General features: G+C 37.8%; 1 protein-coding gene across 1 annotated transcript; it reads right to left on the bottom strand.

Annotated features, from left to right (window-relative positions):
* Positions 1-4,292: 4,292 nt before the first annotated feature.
* On the bottom strand, positions 4,293-18,153 carry FBXO43 (F-box protein 43). Its single transcript, XM_064588051.1, has 5 exons — positions 18,026-18,153; positions 12,981-14,437; positions 9,568-9,670; positions 5,021-5,224; positions 4,293-4,917 (listed from the first exon to the last, which is right to left on the bottom strand). The coding sequence occupies exons 2-5, from the start codon at positions 14,420-14,422 to the stop codon at positions 4,669-4,671; spliced, it is 1,998 nt and encodes a 665-aa protein (XP_064444121.1). The 5' UTR covers positions 14,423-14,437; positions 18,026-18,153; the 3' UTR covers positions 4,293-4,668.
* Between the last annotated feature and the right edge of the window lie 767 nt (positions 18,154-18,920).

Below are 18,920 nucleotides of genomic sequence, written 5' to 3'. Positions count from 1 at the left end.
ATTTATTTTCCAAACTAGGGAATGAAAAATAGGAAATTCCTGTCTTTCCTGGAGACAAGTAGAAGTCAAAAAGAAAAAAATATTCCAGGCGCCTGGGTGGCTCAGTTGGTTAAGCGACTGCCTTCGGCTCAGGTCATGATCCCGGAGTCCCGGGATTGAGTCCCGCATCGGGCTCCCTGCTCAGCAAGGAGCCTGCTTCTCCCTCTGACCCTCCCCCCTCTCATGTACTCTCTCTCTCTCTCTCATTCTCGCTCTCTCAAATATAAAAATAAATAAATCTTTAAAAAAAAAAAAAAAGAAAGAAAAGAAAAAAATATTCCTGCTCATTAGCTGACAAGGCTGTCAAGGGGGCAGACCACAGTGGGGAAAGGTAGATTCTTATCCTAAATCAGTAGAAGCTAAAGTGTTGATTTTCCCCAGATTTAACACTCCTTCTTCCCTTATGTCCTTATTAAGCAGTGGGAAAAAATACAAAAAGAAAGTGCCAAATTTAATCATCCCTCTTGTATTGGAATCTTCTTGGAAACGCAGAGCAGACCTATCAATAACTGGTAAATTTTTTCTTATTACTTTCACTCAATAATCAAAATCTGTAAGAAGGTAGTAATGACTGGAATGTGTTAATACTTATTTTCATGCCTTGTGTCTTTAGATTACAAAGACCTTGGGCCTGGAGCTAAGTCTTTCTCTGGAACTGAGCTCTCAGATAATAGTATATTCATGCAATTCATTTAGTTTTTCAAATTATAAAGTTGTGAGGAACTACGGAGCTAAGGAACGACTTTATAGCAGAACCGTTTTAAGTCAGAATTTTTTTCCTGACATACCAATAGATTTTCCCTTAATGGCAAAACAATCTTCCATTTAAGACATGGTAATTCGATGCATATTGAATTTATCAACAGGGATTCTGTGGAGTCTTGTCATGTACAAGTGGCAGGCTACCTCTGGTAGAATCTTGGTTCCCCGCTTGTTGTCTAAGTGATCTTAGATGATTTAACCTACTTCTTGGCTTCCCGATATATAAAAGGAATAAGATAATAACTGCCTTATAGAGTCAACGTGAGGAATAAATGAGTTAACACACGTAAGGGATTTAGGACAGTGTCTATACATAGTAAACACTCAATGTATGATTAGATGAATTTTTTTTTCAAGCAGACATTTTTTACAAGCAAGTTAGAAGCTGGCTTTATAGTTTCATTGAGCATAATGCTAACGATATCAAGATCATATATTCTAGCTCCACAAATGGTATCTTGTTTTATTCTATTCATATTTAGCCAAACACATAGCCATACAGATTAGTGTAACACTTAGAGTTTCAACACTTAGAGTGATCAACTCTCTTAATTTCTCTCATTTATAGACAGGAGAAATAGGCTCAGAATCAATAAGCTACTTGCATAAGGGCACAGCTAGTAAGTAGTTTAGAATACCCACTCCGGCTTTTTGACTCCTAGTCCAGTGCTCTTTCCATTACACTTTCACAAACTGTAAGAACAGTAACTAAAAGAAGGAGTAAACCAAACAAATCCACTGATTACATATGTGAAGCAATTTAAGAAATCATTTAGATCTCACTTTTTTGTGTCATGAAGCATTAATCACTAAGATCAAATATTATGAAATTAACATAGGATAGAGTTGTAAGTGTTTATTCGATAAAAATTACTAGTAGCACTAAAAAAATCGACTCATTCAAAAAATACTTATTGAGCCCCTTCTAGTTGCCTGGCACTGGGCAAGGTGCTAGGGATGCAACAGCATTTAAATCAAACATGATGTGGTCCAGGTCTTCACAGAGCTGAGAGGCTCACGGGGAAAGAAAATCAACAAACAATTTGAATAAAGTAAACTAAGTGCTGTGACAGGGGAAGCACAGGCTGCTACCGGAGCATAGAGCTGTTACTACAATACATAGTTGTTTACAATAATTTGGAGAACGCTGATTATTTTCTGGATAGCTAAAGCCTTTGTTTAATAAAGTTATTCTAGAAACTGTATGATTTTCTTCTAGTTAACCTACCTCTGAACCCCATCACAAATATAAAGCTTACCAATAAAAAGCTTATCTTTCAAATTCCTACTCTGATCTTTTTTCTTCAGAATTTTTATTATGAAATCATTAAAATATGTGGTACTGAGTCCTTATGCTATTTTACTCATAACTACTTGATCATGGTGCTCAAATCCCAATCAAAACCAGAAATATAAAAAATTTGAAACTCCATTGTTAACAGTATCTGCGGTAGACAAGAATACATGGAGATTGTTGATTTCTAAAACAAAACGTGGTAAAATCTACATTTTCAACAGTAGAGTAAGATAAAATATTACATTCGAATGGACTGAGTAGCTACAAGACCACAAAGGTGATCACACGGAGAGGGCAGTGTGACTGTACCACATAAGACAGATGCAAGGTGCTTCCTAATGGACAGGAGATAGGATTCCAGATTCTCGCATTGCAATACTGACAATTTCAAGTATAAGGAGGCAAAAAAAATGCTTATCCTTCCTTTTTCATTTTCTGTAATAGAATAATAAAAATCCATAGGATATTGGGAAATAAACATTTTAAATTATATAAAATAGAAAATCTTGCATTTCATTTTAAAAAAACATACCATGAAACTGGATCTGTGATTTTTACAACTTAAGAAGTCGCTTCTGGAATGGCATTTAGTCCAGACAGAAATCAAGAGCATAAAATAGCAAAAATGTTCATATGACAGAAGAGGATATGATTTGATCTGAGCCCCAGACAGAGAGGTCAAAGACAGGTAGTCAAACTAAATCAAAGTGTTGTCTTCATTAATGAAAAGAATCAAGACTGGGAATAAGTTTCCTAAACACAAAGAAATTTCAATTAACAATGTTTATTAAAAATGTTAATATGTATATTGACCCTGATGTGGAAGATACCTCAGGAAATTAAGTAGACACTGAGAACTAAACTTGATTAGAATCAACTGAATCAGAAAATTTGATATAAAATGTATAGACTGGGTAAATTATTAAAGACAACTGACAATTTACTTATATTTATATTTAGCCTCCAAAAATTCTTTGTGGAATTAGAAAGGATATAGATAAAATGTAGTATTTAGCAGCTAAAATTTTTAGTGAGTTAAACAATGAATTAAAATTTAGGGCAGATTTTTCCAGATATATTTATATCCAGGGCGCCTGGCTGGCTCAGTCGGTTGAGTGTCTGACCCTTGATTTCAATTCAGGTCATGATCTCAGGGTAGTAGGATGGAGCTCCATATCGAGCGCCACACAGAGTCTGCTTATCCCTCTCCCTCTGCGCCTAGCCCCACTCACCTGTCCCTGACTCTCTAAAATAAATAATCTTTTTAAAAAAAGATTTTATTTATTTGACAGAGAGAGACACAGCAAGAGCAGGAACACAAGCAGGGGGAGTGGGAGAGGGAGAAGCAGGCTTCCCGCGGAGCAGGGAGCCCGATACGGGACTCGATCCCAGGACCCTGGGATCATGACCTGAGCCGAAGGCAGACGCTTAATGACTGAGCCACCCAGGGACCAGGGACCAGGAAATTTTTTAAAAGATTAAAAAAACCAAATATATCTATACCTAATTCACACTTTAAAACTGTCTTATTAAAATACTGTGTACGAAGAGCTACATTTTAAATCTGTGTATATAGTGTGTACACAGACATATACCCACTCAGTTACCTAAAGACAAACAAATAAAATATGAAACCATCTTCAAATTTTCCCCTGGTCTTAGTACTTTGTTCAACAATAGAACTTACCTCTTTCTTGCTGCTATTCTATAAATGGAACATGCTACCTCCAACCATTTTTGGAAAGAGGTACATTATAAACGATTCAGTAAATTTTCTTATTTAAGAAACCCAGTCTAAAACTAACTGTTGAGAAAAGAAAAACCAACAACAGTCTTCTCTAACTAGTCCAAATTTATCACAATAGTGATACCCAAGCTGGATTAAACAAATGGAATTTGCGATTATAGTTCTGGAATTTTAAAAAACGCTTAAATGAAATGCAGGACTTATAAGGGTTTATTAACTGACTGAGACTCTCACTGTGAATTAACAACATATGTCTAACAACTTCGTTTTTATGTCTTCTTAGTAATCAATATTAAGTAAATTTTATTTAACTATAAGTCTGCTCACATATGACACTCACTAAATTAAAAGATTGAAATTATAGAGTAAATTCAACAGAACTTCTGAAAACATTTTATTTATATTTCATTTCAGTCAAATACTCATTTTCCAAATCTATAAGGCCATCTGTCTCAAGTTCAAAATTTGTAATATTACTTGGAAAACTATTTTTAAAAAGTGATCGAAGAACATTTCAACACAGAGTGATGAAATGCACAATTTTCAAAGGTTACATGAAACAGTTAAATACATATATATGACAACATTAAAAACTCTTTATTTAAAAACACTTATTAAAATGGGAAAATGTGACACAGTAAAATAAAATTTTTTCAAACTCATCTCTTTAAAGAATACAGACATAGATTATGATATATACAAAATAGGAAATAAATCACCATCTGTCATTAATGGGAAATGTTGCATGCTTTCAGAATATTCATAATTTTAAGTCAGACAAGACGCTGTTTAGGGGGAATGCTTCTTTTATTTGAGAGTCTCTTTAAAGGCGTTTTAAATTCCGCTTACTCTGGGCACTTCCTGGAAGAGCATCTTTCCTATTTCTCGGCTTTGCTGCTCCTCTACTACATTCTTCAGACCCATGATAAGCACACAAACATAACACACAAAAGTCAAAACCACAGGCTGTGCGGCTGCACAGACCCCTTTTCTTATATGGCTGGTACTTAGCAGGGGATTGGCACCTGGGGCAAGGTTTTAATGCTTCATCAATAAATAGTGTTTTGGCAACCTGCAGTGAAAGCACACACACTAAATCTTCCAGTTTCATACAGGGAATCACTTTATTTCAAACTCTAAATATTTATGTCTAATAACTTGTGAGAAATACTCACCTTAACATATTCATCCTGTTTACTACTTAAGGGAGTAACAGAAGAGCTTGCTGTAGGTGTCAAAACTTCTCCCCAGGGAGAAAATGTTGAAACTTCTCCTTTCTGAAAACCTGGTATCCTAGCCTGAGCTTGTACAGATCTTAAAGCTGATCGATTTAAGAGATGGAGCCGAGTGGCAGCATCCTCAACATTTAATATAGCCCCCTGCAGTAAAAGATAAGAGGGATCAGTACTGTAATATCAAAAGTTCCGGAACAGTTTTCTGATGCACGTGCATTTAAATATTGAAAGTGATTTCACACTAAATTCCATTAGAATTTTCCCCCTAAACTTTCCCTTTTAGACAAAAATTTTCTCTCAGCTAACACTTAAATGTCAAAGAAATATAAATGAACGAAATTAAAACAAGAAGTGTTAGCTTTAAGCTTACACGATGGGTTATTTTTCTGCTAAGGTATAGGTTGGAAAACTTTTCCTGGAAAGGGCCAGACAGTATATATTTAATGTTTTGCAGGCCAGATAGTCACAGCCACTCAACTGCCATTTTAGCAAAAGCAGCTATAGAGATGTGTAAATGAAAGGGCAACTTACTTTAAAAACAGAAGTGATGGACAGGATTTGGCCCACAGACTGGAGTTTGCCAACCCCTCTTTTAAGTCAAGGTATAATTAGAGGTGAATCTTTGTAAAGTTTGCTATGGGATATCATGGAATTCTTAGAAGGTTTCTTACCTTAGCCACATGTCAGAAGAATAATGGGCCTGGTTAGACCATGAAATCCAATTGGTTTGGCTAGTTTTCATAATACACGTAAATACTGGAATCATTTTTACACTTACATTGTAATAAACATGCTTAGGCATTTTAAAAGGAGAAAAAAAGGTATCTCTTCTCTGAACTGGATTTCCACATTACTTAAATATTCAGCCAAGAAATATTTTCAATAAGCCCTCTATTTTGTTGAGGTTGATAACGGAAAAAAATCGTTGTTTTTTTTTTTTTTAACAAATTGGCCTTCTTAACCAATTATCAAAATAAAATGTACTGAGAGTTAATTTCCTCATGTGTCTAACTAAAACTGTGCCTCCTCTCCCTTGAGAGTTTCCCTTTGCCACAATTGGCTCCTAAAAGTGAGGAGAGAGAAAATAAGAGAAATTATAGTAGGATAAGTATAGGAAATAAGATAAGCTGGTCATGAAAAATTCCATGATTAACAGTTTAACAACATATGCATAAGTGTAATGGATGAACATTGGTTTGCCAAAATTAGAATGAATACAACTGAACTTTTTCAAGGACTCAATACATTTCTATATAGTACATTTGTATAAATAATTTGCAGCCTAGGACACAAGCACACGATAAAAGAGCACACCAAAATTTTGATGGATTCGATGCAATCGGTAAACACAGTGATTGTGTATGAACCAACAAAATGAATAGAGATACACTGTTGAAACACATTTCAGCCACAGAATAAACATTCATTTATTTAACAAATATTTATAGAACTCCTAAAGGTGCCAAGTGAATAAAACAGTCTAATCCCAGGCCTCGGAGAGTTTAAAATGTGTGCTTCCATCTCTGAGCGATAGGAGGCAAAGAAGTCAACCAAGGCACATGTTCACGAAGGCCAAAATTTTTCAAACACAGTCACATCATGTTACCAGAAAATACTTAAATGTGAGAGTTGAGTCACCATGTGGTTGTTCATTTCCATAATTATAAAAGAACAGTGAAGAATACAGTAAATTGAGAAATTTGATGGAAAAGCCGTATCCCAATTCTAATACTCATTCTCATGGCTGCAAAGCAAATGGATGAAATTGAGATCCTATTACACGTAGCTGGTGTTTGCCTTCTAACTTTTATACATAAGGAGCTTTCAGAGACATTACAGGAGTATGAGGAAAACTATCAAACAACTTTGTCTTACAATGTTTCTGTTTGGGTTAATGATATACATTAGGATAGTACATGTGGAAAGTAACCAGTCCATATCAGAATAGGAGGGCAAAGTGCACCAGGAAGGATGTCTCTAGGGAAAAGAAGGAACAGGAAGAATACCTGATTTGTCTGGACTTACACAGAGGAGATTTCCAGTTCTGGTGGATAATAGGAGATGAATCGGGGATCTGTACAGAGAAACACTAAGCAAAACAAAAGAAAGAAACTGGGCAATTAACAACTCTGGGAAAAAAAGTTATATAGGAAAAAAAATGTAATCATAGTGTACTGCATGTTTCAGCAGTCAACAAACTCATAGTCTCAATACAGTCTTAATAATGTCAGCACCTGTTTCTGATTCACTCCCAAATGGTGGTATGGTTACATTAGTGAGACAGGAGAAAAGAAGAAAGGAGTTCAGAGAGACGGGTGGGTGGGTAGGTAGTGGTAGGAGCGGTGAGAGGTTAGAGAACAAACTCTTCAAAGATAAAAGCCAAGAAATAGCAGGAAAGGCATGCCATTTAGAAACGTGGAGGTAAATCTCAAAAGGAACAACTGAAGAGTTGAAAGTGATTAACTTGGGACAAGAATCAAGAGTAGGAAGAGATGGGCGCCTGGGTGGCTCAGTCGTTAAGCGGCTGCCTTCGGCTCGGGTCATGATCCCAGAGTCCTGGGATCGAGTCCCACATCGGGCTCCCTGCTCAGCGGGAAGCCTGCTTCTCCCTCTCCCACTCCCCCTGCTTGTGTTCCTGCTCTCGCTGTCTCTGTCAAATAAATAAATAAAATCTTTAAAAAAAAAAAAAAAAAGAGTAGGAAGAGACAAGTAAGAGAATGTGTTTTGTTATAAGCCTCATAGTCTAGTTTGACTTTTTAAACCATATACTTGTTTTACTTTGAAAAAAAAAAAATTAAAAAGCAAATCAAAATAAGAAAAAAAGTTCAAGTAAGGAAAAACGTATAGTCCTTTAAGAAATAAAGTTGGGGGAAAAAAAGTGGTGGCCAGGATATGAATATTTTATCTGGAATTACCTGAAGTGTTGCCAAACACAACCATGCTTCTTTCCTTGTACATGTACATGGAGCTAATAGTTTAATATTAATAGATGCTTGCTTAAAAATTGTTTTTTGGGGGGGGTGCCTGGGTGGCTCAGTCAGTTAAGCATCTGCCTCCCTCTCTGCTGTTTTATTTATTTATTGGTCAGAGAGATAGAGAGCACAAGCAGGAGGAGTGGCAGGCATAGGGAGAGGGAGAAGCAGGCTCCCCGCTGAGCAGGGAGCCCGATGTGAGACTCGATCCCAGGACCCTGGGATCATGACCTGAGCCGAAGGCAGTCGCTTAACCGACTGAGCCACCCAGGCACCCTAAAAAAATTATTTCTTAAAGTAAGTCCTTAGCACATAGAGCAGCACTCTAAAAAATAAGAAGTTAAGAAGGCAAATATTTTCTCTAGTATAAGCTCTAGTATAAGCTCCCAGGCTCAGAAGCTGCAGCAGTAGGTAGCCAGGAGCTGTGAGTAAGTTGTAAGGCAATATCATAGGTGAGAAGGTAAAAAAAAAGTAAAATAGAAAGTCAACATTTTAGTTAAGTGCAGTCCCCAATATTTCATTGTAATGAGAAACCCACCAATCTGTAACTAGGTATTTATATTTGTTTACACCATATATCACCTCAATTATTATATTTTGTCAAATTAAAAATTTACTTATGTTATTAAATACTTTTTACTAGAACAAGGATAAGAGAGTGAACTCTCGTGGTTTCTTTTGGTATTAATGGCTAAGAAAGGTCTAAAAGCTGCATATACAATATATACGGGGCCAGAGTCATCAGATGCCTAGTACACAAAGTAATGTCGCTAGGAAGAATAAATCAGCTTCTGCAGGACTTTTCCTGTCAATTCAAAGCTGTTTCCCAAATCTTCAAGAAAATACAAGCTTATGATGCTTTACCAGCACTAATCTGCCACGCTCACTCACTTCCAGGCCTTCCTCTATGCTATCCTTTCTGCTGCAACGCTCCTCCCTGTCTTCACCTGGCTAGCCACTCACTCCCTCATCCATCAGGTCTCAGCGGAGTTGCACTGTTTCTGAAAAGCCTTCTCTTGATTCCCAAGTATCAAATACTCCTTTTAAATGATCTAATAGAATGAACTCTGGGCTTCCTCTAACACACCTGTATTATAATCCCCTGTTGACTTTTATCTCAAGTCATGGGGCATGAGTTCCAAGAGAGCAGGGACCATTTCAGAAAGGTTCACCATTGTAATCTGAGCAATTGGCACATAATATCCACTCAAAAGACGGGATAGAAAATGCTTTAAGGATATCTAATTATGAATAGGATCCAGCATAGCACTGGTATTCAAACCCTGCTAACAGCACACACACCTAAACAACAAAACCCTACAAGACGCTCTTGATGCTAGGTAGTCTACTCCCCTATGGACTGGAAGGAAATGGAGTTTGAGAGAAGTAAAACATTCATGAGTGAATGTTTGCTAAATGAAAAGCGTTAAAAGATAGCAGGAAAACCAAATTAGGTTGTCCAGCAATATGAGATTATTTTACAAATCCATTTGAGAAAAGTATTATATACATTACCTCAGAATCTGCTTTCAGTTGTGAGATATAACATTTCCTCCTCCGATTTGCTTTTTTATCTTGAACAATAATTTCACGCCAATTTCTGCTCACTTTCCAAACACTGCAACAAAATGATTGGTCTTTATATTGTATATCTTCCATAAAATTAACATTTTTGCATGTGACAATTAATAAGAAAAACTTGTTTTAAAGATTTTGGACAGTAATTTAAACCTAAAATTTACATTAAAAATATGACTTGATCTACATTATTGTTCCATATTGTTTCACCATATGAAAGAATTGTCATTAAAATATTAAGTATATGCCAGCATTATATTGACAGGTTATTATCTTACAAATGGTTAAGAGAAAAACATAGTTTCATATAAAGCCAATATGAGTCCACTGGGAGACTGATTAAGAGGATTTAACTTCAAATGCGAGACTAAAATTAAAAATTTGGAACACAACATGTAGAAAATGATTATCATCCATATAGCACAAGAGGTGTTTATCTATTCCTCCTATGAATGTACTTAACAAAGCTATCATTTTTTTATTATGTTATGTTAATCACCATACATTACATCATTAGTTTTTGATGTAGTGTTCCATGATTCATTGTTTGCGTATAACACCCAGTGCTCCATTCAATACATGCCCTCTTTTATACCCATCACCAGGCTAACCCATCCCCCCACAAACATAAGAACTATCAATAATTCATTGGATGTACTAAGTGCCAAATAACAATCATTATGATGGGTAGCGCTACAAAGTTTCTATTTTAGAAACCAAAGTTGATGAGAATGAAGTAGCTAAGAAAAAAAAAAAAAAAACCTCAATTTATATCCAGAGATTGCCTATTTATCAATAACCTTGGCTATACTATTTATGAAAGAAAAGATCATCTCTCAGCTGTTAATCTGGTCTTTTTTATTACTCTAACTTAAATCACTCAAAGGGAATAAGATCAGACAATTAAAAAAAGTTCGCTTGCTGTTATGGGGCTAATACTTTCCTTCCAGTTACTATGGCCACTTCAATTGCCTTGCCTCTCCCTAAACCAATAAATGTGTCTTATATCAGATTGATGGAGAGGAAAAGGCAGAAAGTCACCTCTAAATGGGGAAGAAATTAACTATGCAGTTGGTTATTTGCCACAGTTATTTCAACTGACCATAATCTCTCACATTACCAAGAATAAACACTGCTAACATTATACATGCATTCTGCAGTACAAATACTATACATTTGGAGGGGTGGGGAAAAGTGGTAACTACAAAAATATGACCAAATATCAACTGTTCCTACAAGTGAGCATCCAAAAATATCACCCAAGTTTTTAATTGGTCTCTATCCAAATACTACAGCATATAAAAATAAACTTCCTATATTTCAGCCATCTCCTTGATTTTTTTAAACAAATAATTTATCTCATTCAAACCTTTTTTTAAAGGCACATACATACAGGTACACTAATCTGTTTATTATCCTACTTGGTTTACACCAAGGACATTCCCGGTCAAGTCTATTTAGAAAGGCCTTAAATCTTAATATAAGCTTGTGAGGCAGTATTGGATTGAGAATCAGAGGGCTCAGGGCACTTGGGTGGCTCAGTCATTTAAGCGTCTCACTCTTGCTCTCAGCTCAGGTCATGATCTCAGGGTCATGGGATCAAGCCTGGCATGGGCTCCATGCCCAGCGTGGAGTCTGCTTAAGATTCTCTCTCTCCTTCTGCCCCTGCCTCCACATTTCCCTTTCTAAAAAAAAAAAAAAGAAGAAGAAAGAAAAGAAAAGAAAAAAGAAAAAAAAATCAGAGGGCTCAATTAAAGACCTAGATACATTCCTATCTCCTTGAATGACTGTTGGCAGGTACTTAACTTCTTTGGAAGTTTCCCCATCTGCAAAACATGTTATTAGACCAGATGTCTCAGAAGACTTCCAGCTACAAAATTCTACAATTCTCTACAGTAGCCTACGATTAATTTGTGGAGGAAAGGTGAAGAAGGGCTTTAATAGAAGCAGTGGCCATAAAAACAGCAAGGATTCTATGAACCAAACTCTTGACATATCTCTATCAAAAAACAAATTCACAAACTCTCCTGCATGTCCTCCCTCTACCGTCACCTTGCAGAAGTCTACAGGCTTCCCTCCTTCCTGGTCATGGCATTCCCAAAGGTTCTACAGGCTTCCCTCCTTCCTGGTCATGGCATTCCCAGAGGTCTTGTCTTCTGATAGTCCTGCAACTCCCCAAAATTGCCAGTATGAACACAGTCTCACGTTAGTCTTTATAACCCTCGTTCCTGCCTTCAATACTCCTAAATGTCTGTTTCTCTTTAATTATGTGGCAGCATCCAATATACTGAAATCTTTGTTAACACAAATACTTCAGTTTCTAATTCCTTGAAATTCCCAAAAGTAATTACCTTCCACTGCCCTGTTAGCAATGAAAATGAACTAATCCATATGCCTTGGTCTCTAGAGAAACTAAGCCCTAAAATGAAAGCTAACCATCATTTTGGATTCTAGAATTTAGATTAAATAACTAAATGGTATCTTTTGTATGTTGTCATTTCTTAGTCACCATAATACTTTACATTGTTTCTGACCAAGTGTCATAACTTTAATACAATTTGCAATCTGACAATAGGATGTGAACTATTAAATCAGTAAATAACTTTTGCAGAATATAATTTGCCATCTTGAAAATTTAAAGTTCAACGTTTAGAAACTCTCCTCCCAAATGACAGTGACATGAACTTTATCCAGAAGACTATATTGATGCTTTCTAAAACAGGATTTTATTTTTTTTTAAGATTTATTTATTTATTTTAAAGAGAGAGAGAGAGAGAGAGGTTGGGGGGGAGGGGCAGAGGGAGAGAACCCCCAAGCAGACTCCCCACTGAGAGCTGAGCGCAAGGCAGGGCTCCACCCCACAACCTGACTCCAGCCAAAACCAAGAGTCGGACCCCCAACCGACTGAGCCACCCAGGCGCCCCTAAAACAGGATTTTAAACAGAAAGAACTGTATTAGTAAGCTCTTCTAGGAAGCTCACTAAACCACCTTTGATAAAGTGTAAGACAACCAAAGATAGAGATAATAAAACAAAATGAATAGAAAATAGCACAACTACTCAACTCACAGAAAAGCTTTCCAACTTAAAAAAAAAAAAAAGGTGGTGGGCGCCTGGGTGGCTCAGTTGGTTAAGCGACTGCCTTCAGCTCAGGTCATGATCCTGGAGTCCTGGGATCAAGTCCCGCATCGGGCTTCCTGCTCAGCAGGGAGTCTGCTTCTCCCTCTGACCCTCCTCCCTCTCCTGCTGTCTCTCATTCCCTCTCTCAAATAAATAAATAAAATCTTTAAAAAAAAAAAAAAAAGGTGGTAAGAAGGAAGCTTTACTTCAGAAAAAAAATTTATTTCTTACCTGCATAGGCTTTCTGCAGTCAAGGAATCTAAAACCATAGCAAGAATATGTTTTAAATTTCTATATTTTAATTCTGTTAAGATGTCCAGTTTTTCTATACCCATTTTCTTGCCAATCAGTCCTGCAAGTACACACTGTAGTACAGCTATTTGCCCCCCATCCTTCTCTTCTAAGAATTCATGTGCACCATTTTGCTGGAATCTTTTTCTTTTGTTTCTCATAAAGAGTTCGTGCACTAACTGCAAAGCTGGGGTCTTTGATAAATTCTTAAAGCTTAAAATCTCATTGTCACTGCTCGGCTGATTCTCCGAGGTGTCTGAAGCAGTTGCTGGTGTTGCTTCTGAGTCAGAGTCCCTTTCTGTCTCAGACTGTGAGCTTTGTTCCTGAAGTGTGGACAATCTTCTCAGCCTCCGAAGATGCCCTGACTTTTTTATGGTGTCCCCCACTTTGACAGTTCCCTTACGTTTCCGAAGTTCTCGAAAAGAACCCTCCTGGTCAGAGAGGGAATCTTCTGATTTATCCAAACAAAGTGAGTTAAAACCACTGTCTTCAGGTGTTGAAATATTGCCCCTCACTTCAGCTGAAGGAGAGAGCCTTTGACTTGCATTAAATTTAATGTTTGCTACAAGATTACTTATTGGAGTCACACATAAATTCTCATTTGTTCCACAAGATGTTCGACTAGCAGAAGAGCCCAGAAGTTTGGGATATGTATTCTCATCATTAACAAACAGACTGCTATCACTAAGGTCATATGTGATAGAGTCTTTAGAACTATTGCCCTGAATCGGAGATATACATTCAACTTCAAATAGGCTACAGTCATCTTTGGAATCATCAACTGTGGAAGTCTTCTGTTGAGAAAAATTAAGTCTCAATTTTTGACTGCTGGAAGTTGCTTCTTCTGTTTTCAAAGTACTAGTAACTAAAGGACTAAAATTGGTTTGCCTTGGAAAACCTGAAGCACAGCTTGGATTATTTTTTTCTAAGTTGAGGACTTGGTTTATACTACTTTCTAAAGAACTGTTTTGTGATTCACAGTCCTCCTTTAGGAAAGAGAAAGATCTGTCCAACCTTTTACGCAGTAAAAATTTTTTTCCACTGACTTTAGGGGTTTCACAAAGTTCTGGAGTTGTATCATTTTCATTCCTAGAAAAGACAAATCTCTTTTTTTGAGTTGGAGATTCTAAAGGATGAGTTAAGCCCAGATTTGAAGTTTCAGGATGTTCATGGATTAATGTTGGGCCTTTTTCTTTCTTTCCAAAAAATTCTTTATCTGTACTACCAAAGTTGCAAGGTTGTAACAACTCACTGTAGCCACTATCTTGAAATGAAGATGTGGAACAGAAATCTCTGAAGCTGGAGGATTTGAAGTTGACGGTAGGAGAGTCCACCTCATTTTCTGCTCCAGTGCAAGCTTGGCTTGAACGTCTCTCTGACATCTTCAAAATCTGTTTCTAAAAGTGCAAACAGATTATATTCTTCCTTTGAAATGAGTAGCCTAGCAGCTTATCCAAAAATATATGAATAGGGATAAGACAAAATGTTATGGCAATAAGAAAAGTTACCTTAAAAAAACAAATCTACTCTAATACATACTCATGTGTATATTACTGAACCCAACTTTTAACGTCATAAAAACCAAAACTTTTGGGTTATACATATTCACGGATTACTTGGTTAAGCATAGTCCTAAGCACCATGCACAAATATTTTCTTGAACTACACTTGAGGAAAAAATCTGGCAACATCATTTTTAGATTTTATTACCTTACGATTTTAACAGCACTGAAGTACATATAGTTTTAATATTCTAGCTTATTTGTACTGGCCTATATCTAGTCAATTGGATATTTCCCTTCAAGGTTCTGGTATATAAGTAAAGCTGTTTAAAAAACTATATGCCAATTTTTAAACATGTTTTTGGAAATGTGTCAAATGAGTGCTACCACTAGATTTAATGGCAACTTGGCTAAGCAATACCAGGATAATATTATTCATCTTTGTGACATAGGCCTGCCACAGAAATCCAGTCCCCATGACCATTTTCAAGGTCTGAGTTCCCAGACTCATAACTCTGCAAAGACTCCTTGGCTGATTGATGAATTACTAATACATTCTTCTTGACCTAACCCAAATGAACCAGCACCCCACAGATAGAGGGCATGTTATTCTTGTCTCATTTTCTAAATATTTTGAGATGTCAGGTCCAGTTGCAGGTTTGAATTCACAGATAACAGACAACTATTTGTGGGAAACTCACCCTTTATAATAGTCTTGAAATTACAAGAACAGAAGTCAAGTAAATTACTTGTAATTACTTATTGAGTTACTCAGTAATTATATTTGTAAGGAATGACACTAGGAGATACTTTACTCCTTAACCTTTTCTTAACAGTATTATCACATTCCTTCTTTCTAGAAACTCAAATTGTAGCTCAAAGGGTATGAAGGGGAGAAAATTACCATAGTTTCTGATATTTCTCCAGATTATTCAAAGAACACTGAGAAAACTGTCATTTTTCAAAGTTCTCTCCAGACCAAATACATAATTTTTCTCTATTAAAAGATCCTGGGAAAATATATTTTAGTTGAATATAATGGGAAAGCAATATATTTATGCTTAGGTTATACTAGTTAAGTACCTAAGTGAATGAGTTTTTAAAAACAACAACAACAACAACAACAACAAATTGCTACTCCAACCACAAAACAAAAATTTCTTTATGGTAAAATGATCATGGGAAGATTACTACTGGACAAAATACCTAAGTGTTTTTCAACCTTTTAAACCTATATTCAATTCTGGTAAATCTCATACATGTTCTCTTCTGATCTAGATCCCCACAGATCTTAAGAATAACTGCTATCTTCTGTACATGCTTACCAGCCAAGATAATCAAACTTTGCTTTCTATAACTTGCATTATACTTTAAGACAATTTTGTTTTCAAAATATTAAGTTAATGACATATAATGAGCTTCCAAATTACACCTGCACCCATGAATATTTTTCCCTCTCTGAGAATCATTCTATAAAGTTAAAATTAGGTCAACAAATCCTTCTAAAATTTTAGAGCAAATGTAACTATTCTACCTTACCACTAGGTGTCTCACCATGCTAGAATTTGGGAAACAGGCAAATTGTTAGAAACAAAACCAGGATGCAGATATCCTCTCCCCCTACCACCCATAGGCCACTTGATATAAACATAAACATATAAACAAAAAACTAATTTTTTTTCTGTTCATCTACCCATCTGAAGTTGCCTCCAATGTGCTTTCTCTGCTGTCATCATCTCCATCTTTCTACTATCCCAAGATGTTGGTCTCAAACAAAAATTGGTTCTTCAAAACTTAATTTTTAAATCATTTAAAAAGACTCATGCAAAATTTTGAAATGTCCATTGACTTACCTAATTTTACCGATTCAACAGTTCACTAATTAATCAAACGAGCCTCCTTGATACTCATTTTTTAAAACCAGGCTCCTGAGCGTTGAGAACACATCTCTATGTGCCCTCAAAAAAGAAAAAATTGGCAAGGATGTGGAGAAAAGGGAAATTTCACGCACTGCTGATGGGAATGCAAATTTGTGCAGCCACTATGGAAAACGGTATGGAGGTTCCTCAAAAAATTAAAAATAGAACTATCATATGATCCAGCAATTCCACTTCTGGGTATTTACCCAAAGAAAAAGAAAACACTAATTTGAAAAGATACATGTACACCTCTATGTTCATTGCAGCATTATTTACAATAGCCAAGATATGGAAGCAACCTAAGTGTCCATTGATAGATGAACTGATAAAAATGAGGTACATATATACAATGAAATATTACTCTGCCATAAAAAAAGAATGAAATCTTGTCGTTTGTGACAACATGGATGGACTCATAGGGTATTATGCTAAGTGAAATAAGCCAGACAAAAACAAATACCATATGATTTCCCTTATTGTGGAATCTAAGAAACAAAACAAATGAACAAATGAAACAGGAACAGACTCATAGAAACAGAGAACAAATCTGAAGTTGCTAGAGGGGATGGGGGTAAAGGGTGGTCAAAATAAATGAAAAGAATTAGAGGTACAAACTTCCAGTTATAAAATAAATAAGCCATAGGAAGGCAATATACACCACAGGGAATGCAATGAATAATATTGTAGTAACTTTTTATAGTGACAGATAACTAGACCTATCAATGTGATCATTTCATAATGTATAAAAATGTAGAATCACTATGTTGTACACCTGAAACTAATATGATATTGTATGTCAACTATAATTCAGTTTAAAAACACTTAAGTTAGAGAATGAAATACCACTTAACTATATTAAAACCAAATTTTCATTTGTTAAAGTGGAAAATCTTACCATCAGTAAATCTTGAGCTCTTAGATGTCAGTTATGTGAGCTTCCAAACAAGAAAATCTTTCACTTTGCTTTCAAAACTCATGCCAAAGTATTACCAATTAAAAACTGGACAATCGAAACCTGCAGCAGCATGATGACTGCTAAGATTGGAAAGGTACATCAGTACACGCTGCAGGGATTATTCCTAACATATGAAAAGGTCTAAACCATTTTGAACTTCGTTCAGCTCTCCCGATAATGGTAATTTCAATATCCTTGTTCTCTCCAGCGAGTCTGGGAACTGAGGAACCTCCCCAAATTCGGGTTTTTCTGAAAATGCAGCGTAACAAGCCACAGCGCGGTCATCTATTCCCCCCAAGGTGCTGTCAGCGGGTGGCTGGTTAACGGTCTCACCAGGGCGTCTTTTGGCCCCGTCCGCCCTCCGGGACCTTCCCAAGGCCAAGCTGGCGGAGGGATGGGGGTCGCCTCGCTCCGCCGCCAGGGCCCAGGGCCCAGAACGCCACCGAAAGGCGGAGGGTGGGTGGGCGTCACCTGGCGCGGAGCGAGCGCGCAAGAGATCGGCTTCGGGGCGCCCCTCTCGTCCAGCACCTGGAAAGCAAAGTGGGCGCCGGGCCGGGCGCCGGGAGGCCCGCTAGCCGGCACACCCGTGGGCCCCCCACTCCCGCCCACCTGGAGAGCGAGGCGCGCCCGCACCGACCGGGCCGCGGGGCCAGGCGGGAGGGGAGTCAGGCAGCCGCCGCTGGGAGCGCCGGGCAGGGGCCACCGCCTCGCCCCCGGGGATGCCCGGCTATGGCAACCCCCACGCCAGCTTCGCGTGGGGCCGCCGCGTTTCCCTCCTTCGGTTTGAACCGCCCGCCTTGAGTAACCGCTACGCGCCGCCCCGCCCCGCGCCGCCTCTTCCTCCGCCTCCGCGGCGCCCCCGCCGGCCGCCCCGCGACGCGCAGGCCGGGTCCCGGCTGCCCCCGGAGGAGGTCTCGTCCTCCCCTCCCCACCCTTCCGCCCCCACCCAAAGCTCAGCCGGGCTTCCTAACTTCATGGGCTCTGCCTCTCCCCATTCTCACCTTGGGGAGCATTATGTAGAAAGGCCACTAGGCCCTACAGTGGGATGCCATCAAAAATAATGCGGGTGAGTGGTCACTTGGATAATGTTTCTTGAGATAGGTATAAAAAGCAGGTTACAAACTGAATGACGCCTTTTAGTAGTATAGATATACACAGGATGAGGTCTGAAAGGTATGACTAACTTGGTTACAGTGTCTCTGCACCGGATTATGCTTGATTCTGCTAGACGGGATGTTTTATATTGTTCACCGGACACCTATTCTATGCCAGGCTCCATCCTTCTGCTCTTGGCAGCTTCCTCCTAGTCTCCTTTTTCTGGCTTCTTTTTCTCTGCCTTTTCCCTAAATGAGACGTCCTACCTCAGCACTTTTTTTTTTAAACTTTGCCATTATGTTCTTACATAATTCTTGTGCAGAACCTCACCCATTACTTTTAAGCCAATAATAGCAGCTACCACCACTCTCCTCCAACTGGACATTTATTTCTCTGTCTGGATGTCCTT

This window comes from Mirounga angustirostris, unplaced genomic scaffold, assembly GCF_029215605.1.
Source record: "Mirounga angustirostris isolate CCGP_5_RB_7025 unplaced genomic scaffold, mMirAng1.0.hap1 SCAF_4, whole genome shotgun sequence".
In the NCBI taxonomy this organism is placed as follows: Eukaryota; Metazoa; Chordata; class Mammalia; order Carnivora; family Phocidae; genus Mirounga; species Mirounga angustirostris.
The sequence above is the reverse complement of the archived record's forward strand: the minus strand, read 5'-3'. Positions and strand labels throughout refer to the sequence as shown.

What these genes read in the sequence shown, in the direction of transcription:
- FBXO43 (XM_064588051.1), bottom strand. Translation starts at nt 14,422, where the DNA reads ATGTCAGAGAGACGTTCAAGCCAAGCTTGCACTGGAGCAGAAAATGAG. An exon ending in ACTGCAGAAAGCCTATGCAG is followed by an intron (nt 9,671 to 12,980) that starts GTAAGAAATAAA and finishes ATTTTGTTGCAG; the next exon opens with TGTTTGGAAAGTGAGCAGAA. An exon ending in AACTGAAAGCAGATTCTGAG is followed by an intron (nt 5,225 to 9,567) that starts GTAATGTATATA and finishes CTTTTACTGCAG; the next exon opens with GGGGCTATATTAAATGTTGA.